This window comes from Meleagris gallopavo, chromosome 7 (assembly GCF_000146605.3).
Source record: "Meleagris gallopavo isolate NT-WF06-2002-E0010 breed Aviagen turkey brand Nicholas breeding stock chromosome 7, Turkey_5.1, whole genome shotgun sequence".
NCBI classification, from domain to species: domain Eukaryota; kingdom Metazoa; phylum Chordata; class Aves; order Galliformes; family Phasianidae; genus Meleagris; species Meleagris gallopavo.
Window position 1 is genome coordinate 2913075 of NC_015017.2, and position 8330 is coordinate 2921404.

An 8330-nucleotide genomic window follows, 5' to 3' on the forward strand; every position below is an offset into this window, starting at 1 on the left:
TGATCTGTTCTTCGAGTGACGTGGCATTGCCTGTTCTTGCAGTTCAGGGTTCCTGGCACTTCCTCCAGCGCTACGCTCACTGGCCTCACCAGAGGGGCCACCTACAACATCATAGTGGAAGCCCTGAAGGATCACCGGAGACAGAAAGTGCTGGAAGAGGTGGTCACAGTTGGCAATACTGGTAAGCGAAAGTCTTACGGAGTTTAGGTGAAACTTTGCTGTACTTGCCTTGCTTTCTTTACTCCAGCTTGGGCGCCACATTGGTTTCCCTGAGAATAGTTCTAAAGGGAAGCTTGTGCAGACATGGAGAGTTTGTAGCAGGATAGTGGGACAAGTGATTTGCGAGTCTCATCGTTTTGGATAACAAGCTCACACTGATTGTGTGACTCAGAGCTGTTCTGATCTGTTGTCTTATCATGAAGAATGTGCTTTGAGGCTCTAGACCCTCCTCGAAGGCCTGTGGTGGAGAGAAGGCAAGAGATCTGGTGTTTGCTGCTGTCACAGGAAGCCAGGGATCATGCTGATGTTGCAGATTCCTGCTCATCAGGGAAGACTTGCTATCACAAGGACAAGGCATGCTTAAGGGAAGATGCTGGAAGATAACTGCCCTGTTATCTTCTAGTAGGTAACAGAACTGTCAACCCTAGCAAACGGCATTTCTGTGACGTGCATAGATGCAGAAGAGCCACTGCTTCTGTGCTGGTTATCCAGCAGCACCAGCAGACGGTCCTGAAGGTTTGGCAGGCAGTGGGGCGGACTGCCTGCAGAGATGCTGATTAAGCACAGACAGGCAGCACTTAGAAGCCTTGTGATCAACCACAAGTACGTGTGGGCAGAGGCAGCCCTTGCCACAGCTGGGAAGCCTGGAGCCCACACACACCCTGCAGGACCCAGGCTTTGCTTTTAGCCACATAGGGATCTGGTCAACAACTCTCCCTTCTTTGTTCTCATTCTGTGGGTACTTTAAGGTCAAAAAGAAGAGGGTAAGATGGGGCGAAAAAAGGAAATGAAGAATTAAGGACAGCCTTCAGTCTGTCACTGACTGAATCTTGCATCTGATCTTGACTCTTGTCTTTGTACCAATGGTTGTAAGACACCTTTATGATCAAGGCACGCATGTAGGGTGGAAATCTGTCTATCCAGTGGTGTGTGGCTGTAAGTATCTTTCCACCCTCCCACCCTGCCATGAACTACAGCCTGAAACACCTCCAGAAAGCAACTGTGCAGCCACCAACCTCCTGTCTTTTTCCCCCAGCCTCTTACAGCACATTTCTTACAAACAGACTAAGTCAGGTTGTGTTCTTCACCAGCCGACACAAATCTCATATGTGCTTGAAACTTGGCAAATCAAAATGAAAATAGCCTTTGCATCAGCTTTTTTTTTATCATTCCACAGCTCTGACACATGCAAATGGAAAATAAATCGCAGGGAGTCTGAACTGCTGACAGAGCCATCAAGTGTATGCCCATGGGGTAGTTCCATTACTAGCAGGATATTCAAAGGAAAAAAAAAAAAAACACGTATTCATTCAGTGAAAATCATTCTGCCTTTCAGTGGCTCCAATTGCTGTGTGTGATGCCTGTTTCTTCTCTTTTCGTTCCAGTGTCTGAAGGACTAAACCAGCCGACTGACGACACCTGCTATGATACTTACACTGGCTCCTTCTATTCCATTGGCGAGGAGTGGGAGCGATTATCTGAAACAGGCTTTAAACTCTGGTGCCAGTGCTTAGGCTTTGGCAGTGGTCACTTCAGATGCGATTCCTCTAGTGAGTAGCTTGCTTTTCACCCCCATCCCATGACAACCAGAGCACTAATGGCATGTTTGACAGCACCCACCTAATCCAAACATGATGCAAACGGAACAAAAGCCTGATGGAGTGCTTCAACACTGCGCATATCAAATTTATTTAAACTGTGCTCTCACACTGCAGAGTAAGCTGGGCAAATAGGGCATTTCTGTGATGTTCATAGATGCAGAAGAGCGACTGTAGGAGAGATGTTTGTTTTATAGGAGTAATATTTATATTTAATCACCTGATACACGTGATTGAATTTCTGCTGTCTCTGTCATAGTTCTACTGGGTATTTGCTCAAAAAAAGCAACCCAAAGTGCATTTAAAACATTTTTATCTCCCTCTCTACCCTGTATCTGTTAAATCCCCTTTCATTTCTTTTCCTTTCCTACTACCTTCACCACCAATCTTCGTCACATCCTACCTACAGTAGAACATCTCCCCCTTGAGACTTAAATGAGCTGAAGAGATGTTCTCCTGCCCCTCCTGAGCTGACATCAAGCTGTTCTCCTCCCACTCTGTCACTGTACCTGTGGGATAATACCTGCCTCTGTTGTTCCCTCTTGCCTTTTTCAGAGTGGTGCCATGATAATGGTGTGAACTATAAGATTGGGGAGAAGTGGGACCGACAGGGGGAGAATGGCCAGATGATGAGCTGCACCTGCCTTGGGAATGGAAAAGGAGAATTCAAGTGTGAACCCCGTAAGTCACTTCTTGATTTGAGAAGTTTTATCATCCATCTCAGAGCTCTTCCACTCACTTTTGGCACTGCCACGGTGGCTGCAGAGTATAAGTATGTCTGATTTGGGTTTTGGAGGTATTCCACCTGCATGGTGATTGACTGAATCTAATCTCACAGGATCTGAAAGCATAGGCCTCACAGTCCCATGCTTGAAAAAATAATTCTGTTTTGTTAGATGCTGTGTGTGCAGTAACCTGAACTGCCCTCAGCCCTGCCGCCATGCAAGAGGTCTGTCACCACACTAAGTGGTGTAGGTTACTCGCAGGATGTTTCTGCAGGGCTTGGCACCTTGAAGATCCTTTAGACAAGGCAGCATGCATTAACTTAATTGCTTTGGTCAGGCAAATACTCTCATGGTCTAGTTGACAGTGTCTGGAGAGCTATAGAAGTGATGGATTTTCCCTGTGCCATCCTGTGAGCCCCTGGTCAAACAAACAAGGGGAATGCACTGGCTGGAGGCTCCTGCTCTGATTGCCATGCAGCTGAGCTCTGCCTGTTTCTCCACAGATGAGACCACGTGCTACGACGATGGGAAAATGTACCAAGTTGGAGAGCAGTGGCAGAAGGAGTACTTTGGGGCCATCTGCTCCTGCACTTGTTACGGAGGACAGCAGGTAGGCAGGAGGGCCTTGGCACCCTGGGAATGAGGAAAGGAGAGGCTGCGCTGTGGTGCAGTCTTAGGAGTGTTGGGTTTGGGGTCTGGTGCTGGCTTAATGCCCAGGGCAAAACAGGCCTGTGTAAGAAAAAAAGTTGTCAATAAGGGTGGTTAAGGGACTTGGACTCGCTGGTGCCGTATGAATGCTGGCAGCTCCATCTGTATCGGTGTCACCTCACCACACATGCTCTCCCCATAGGGCTGGCGTTGTGACAACTGCCGCAGGCCCAGCGTGGAGGTGGCCCCCGAAGGCTCAGCTGGCCACACCTACCCCCAGTTCACACAGAGATACCACCAGGCCACGAACACTGTGAGTACACCTTCCTTACCACCTCCCTTCCTGCAGGTCTGGGCTGGGACGCTGGCAGAGGGGCTCTGGGCAGGGTGTGAGGGGTGAGAGTAGCACACAGCTTTGTGCCTGATCAAGAGCCGTGGCACAGCCTTGATCAGTAAAGCACCACTCTGTGCAGTGCAGGACGCACGCTTCAGCTCACGCTTTCACACTGGTGGGACTCGCTCAGTGGCACTGGGAGGTGCCTGCATGCTCCGGCTAAGGCGTAGTGCACGTAGTGTTCCTAGTTGTCACCTAATGCTGCAAGCCAGCTTTGAGCTGGGAATACCTCCCAGCCCAAACCACAACAGTGTCTGCCCTGATGGGACAAGGCTAACTGCTTTCCTTCCCTCCCGACAGAACGTCAACTGCCCCATTGAGTGTTTCATGCCCCTAGATGTACAGGCAGACACACAACATCCACGGGGAAAGTAACATCCAGCAAGACTTCTTGCGGCAATGGCAACAGACAAACCAAAGCATAAATACCTATCTGCCACGATTACCATCCAAACTGGAGTGATGCTAGCAAAACTGCATCTTTGAGAATGGCCCTTTGCTCTGGAGCCATTTTCCCAGCTTAAGCTCAACTCACAGCTTCTCCAAGCGCCACTCTTGGAGTGTTTCAGACTTTTCTCACGATTGGTAGCAATGGTCTTGTTCTTGCTCAAAGTGTTGAATGCCAGTCAGTATTTACAAATTTAAAGAGGGTTAAAAAAGGAAGGGTGGTGGGGGAAGATATTAAATCACAAACTGGTGGGGGATCAGAACGTCAAGGGGGAGAAAGAGTTAAAAGTGGAAGATTCCCATACTATGCAAACAACATTTGAGTCCAACATTCCCAACCTTTAGAGATAGGAAAGTCCACCAAACACTTCTGCTTTCACATAAGCGTGCAGCCAGCAGTAAGATAGGAACAGCAAATCACTGTGATATTTAAAATATGCACAGTCCTGATCTTTCTCCATGATCCTAGTATTTTTCTAGCTGTATCTTTGTATCTCATACTGTTATTTATCAGTTTTGTTCCCCTGACCTTCAAGTGTTTTTATATGGGAATAAAATGGATTGAAGACACTTAGTAGGCAGTTGACAAAGAGGAATTTGGTGTAATTATGATCAGTGATTATTTTTATACTGTAAGTGCCAAAGCTTTACTACTGTGGAAAAGAAAAAAAACAACTCTTTTAATAAAAAGATTTACAAACCAGGCATGCAGTTGAAGCGCTTCTCTTTGCTGCCATGGAATCTAGGAAGAAGACCAATATTCTGATCTGGAGTAACATTGCCTTGAAACAAGATGGAGCAAACATCTCAATGAAATGTAACGTATACCTTGAGAGAATACTTGTAGAGCAGCTTGTTAACTAAAGGCTTCCAGCTGCACCCCTGCCCCCTAGGGTGAGAGCCCTGCTCACTATGCATGCCATGCTGCAGGATGCAGCAGCCAGCTTTGTGGGAACAAGTGGAGGAGAGAGGAAAGCTGGGGGGAAAAGGACAGTACGTGCTGCTTTGGGTACGAAGAGAGGCAAAAGAAAGGGTCCTTGCTCCAGCCAGACACTTTCAAGACCTAAAATCAAAATAGCTGAAATCAAGTATGGTCTTAGTATTTGAGGTGCCAAAATGGATGAGGCCATCCACATCTGTGAAGTTCGTTCTTGGCCACCTAACTGCCCCGGTACACTTCTTACCCTAGAGATGGGGAAAGACCACAACTCCCCGCTCTCTGCAATGGAGGATGACTTACCTGTGACAGTCTAAAGGGCTTCTTTTTGGGCTATCACATTGTTCTTTCAAATCTCAGCTATTCCACTGTGTTTGCAATGTGGTAAAGAGCAAAACTCCATACCAGTTTACATACCAGTGAGCATGCCCTCGGGCACTGCTGTAAAGAAAGTCATAGAAATCCTTTTGTTACCTCTGCAGCAAGCCTCAAAGCCAGACAGCACCTCGCTCTGTGCAAATCTCAAGTCTACCTATGCTTAAACCTTGGGGTGGGCTACATAAAACTCCTTTTGAAGCACTTTATTAAAAAAAAACAAAACAAAACAAAAACCAACAACCAAACATCTTGATCTTGATTACAATGAAGAAAATGAGCACTAAGTTGCTTTAGCTTTTGCTGCTATCCCTGCAAAAACTTTGTACAGCCATTGCAATGCAGAACATTAAAGGCTCTTGCCATGATTCCTCGGCCATGTTCCTCACTTGGCTCCAACAGTGCTGTATTGCTCAAGTCATGCATTTCTCTGGATTGAATAAAGCATAGCATGGAAACAGAATCTGGCTTCTTGACACGAGAAACACACATGGCAGTTGTTTTCACAGATTGCTATCTATAGAGCAACCAAAACGTTTGCAAATAGGAAGATGAATGCAGGAGAAATCAGTTCTATCCCTGCAGTCAGTTTTAAAGAGTTAAACGATTATCTAAAACACATGCAAAGTAGAAATGGCATGGACAGACGCAGAACACTTTTACGTTGAACCAGACTTCTTTCAATTTGCCTTTCTCAAGGGAGAGCTATGTATTTTGGACCAGAGATGAGTTGCCAAAATCCCTGCTCACTGTGCCATGAAGAAATGCATTCCAGAGGCACGCAGGAGCTGTAGCCCATTTGATCTCCTCATTGTAATGGCAAAACAGCACAAACAGAGGAAATATTGCAGGATAAAATGCTTTAAAAAAATGCATTTGCCAAACCCCTCTATAGAGGTATGTACTTTGAAAAACATGAGGGTTCACACTGCTAGTAGAATTTAACATTGGATAGCCACCAGCAGAGCACGAGACAGCAGAAACTCGTGAGATCCCAAACATCAGCCCTGCTTCCTTTATTCTCCAAAGGATCAGCCACAGGACAAACTGCAGATTTTGAAGGTTCTCATGCTTCAGCCAAGTCATAGTGCATCAAATGACTGGAGCACCCTGCACCTGCAAGGAGCGCCAGCAGGCAGGCTGAAGGGAAAGGTTGAGCCCCTGCTGCTCCCTCAGCTGAGAATGCTTCCTCCCTGCCCTCTGTTTGCTTCAACGCTTCGAGGAACTGTTCTGGCTGCCAGCACGGACCTGCCAAGGGCAAGATGCCATATGGCAGTGGTGTGAAGCAGAGCTGTCAGCAGCCTGCTCTTCTAACATCAAGTGCAGGGACCAGACCCATCTCCTGTGAGAACAGACGTGCTCTCTGCTGTGGGAAATGAATGCTAAGCAGAGCTGACTGGTTAGCCTAGAATTACTGTAGGTATTCATTCAACTAGCAGATGAAGACAGTTTGTAAGGAATACATCAGAAGGGGAGCTGGCTAGATGCTTATTATCAGCCTCAGTACTTTAGAAGATCAGGATAAAGAACAGGCTAATGGATTCTGAGGGACACTCGTGGCATGGTATGCACCGGCTGCAATCCAAACAGTGACAGAAAAGGCACATTAGAAGTGGAAGAGAAGTCTCAAACTCAACTTTTTAGAAGTATATAATAAAATATATATTTTATTATATTTTATATAATAAAAAACACAAGGACTCCAACCACTGCTATTCCACAGGAAGCAATGTTGTAGCAAGCAGTCACACTGGCTAGAGCTGGGGTTAGCACAGTCAGCAAGGGAGCTTTAGAACATTGAGTAATGCACTGTTTTCCTTCTGGGCTACTGTCTTAATCTGGTACTTTCAAGCTTCTCAGCTTTGCTCAGTTCTGGATAAGAGAGGCAGGACTGCAGCTCAAGGAAGTGTCACACACTTTGAAGGCATCTCAGTAAACTCCAAAGGGTTTTTCCTCTGCTAGCCTTCACATTCCAGCCAAGACTGGCGTGTTGCTGTGATAGTGTACAGAGAAGACAAGGTAAGGCAAGGTGAGGAAGGTGGCTAGGTGACAGCATGCACACACATACAGGTGTGCACACGTGTGTAAATGCTTGACAAAGACAAAGGTGATCTTCCCCCATGCCAAAGGACAGCAACGAGAAGCCTTTGTCAAACAGTGCTTGTTCCTTGCATTGGAGCAGCACAACCTGAGAATAAAACCCCAGGTCCTGTGTCTGACCACCCCACAGGCAGCCCTTATTGTCACAGAGTCACCATCTCAAGTAAATCAAAATCCATGCCCACAGCCTTGGCAAAACAGCAGCAGAACCAGGAGCAGGACCTGACCTTCCACTTTCCCAGGTCCCTCTTACCTGTGTGCCCCTACATTGGCTTTAGCAAAGGGAACACATGTGGACATGCCCCCCCCCGTACCACTGGAGATCAAAGCAACAACAGATTGGTTTATTGCAACACTGTGGGTTGTTCCTTGCCAAAACCGAACAGATTTTATAAAATGGAACCAAAATATCCCTTTGAAATGGTCACTGATTGCCAGCAAAAACGTGCCTGAACTGTTACTTCACTCATCTTAACTGTGCTCCAGATTTTCACTGTTTTTCTAATCAAAGTTCAAATCTGTTTAATACAAACTGTGCAGAGTGGAGAATGGAAGCAGCTTCAGGCAAGTTGCTTCCCACATGCCTGTATCTGAACTCTGAACTAAGCTCTGTGCCTGGGAACAAGAATGACAAACTTGCAGGAATGAGCTCTGCCATCTTTAAGACACCAACCTGATGCTGCCTCCAGCCAAAAGCTCATCTAGGGCAGGGCTGAGCACTGAACTTGCATAAAGGATCCACTTCCCTCACCCCACAACGGATCTCTGATCTCTGCACCTGGAAAACAGTACGTGCTAATTCCAAGGTAGTGGCTCAGTTCAGTTTACAACCCAGACTTTTATCCATTTATTTAATAAGCTGGCCATAAGCCAAACTTACACCATTC

At 46.6% G+C, this 8330-nt stretch overlaps 1 protein-coding gene across 1 annotated transcript in view; it reads left to right on the forward strand.

The window, feature by feature from the left end:
* Positions 1 to 4734, forward strand: part of FN1 (fibronectin 1) — a 48960-nt gene extending 44226 nt beyond the window's left edge. The window contains exons 41-46 of the mRNA XM_019617349.1: positions 43 to 181; positions 1605 to 1769; positions 2373 to 2498; positions 3046 to 3152; positions 3393 to 3503; positions 3885 to 4734. Of these exons, the coding sequence (XP_019472894.1) occupies positions 43 to 181; positions 1605 to 1769; positions 2373 to 2498; positions 3046 to 3152; positions 3393 to 3503; positions 3885 to 3959 (723 nt within the window). The 3' untranslated portion in view covers positions 3960 to 4734. The remainder of the gene's footprint in view (positions 1 to 42; positions 182 to 1604; positions 1770 to 2372; positions 2499 to 3045; positions 3153 to 3392; positions 3504 to 3884) is intronic.
* The last annotated feature ends 3596 nt before the right edge of the window (positions 4735 to 8330 follow it).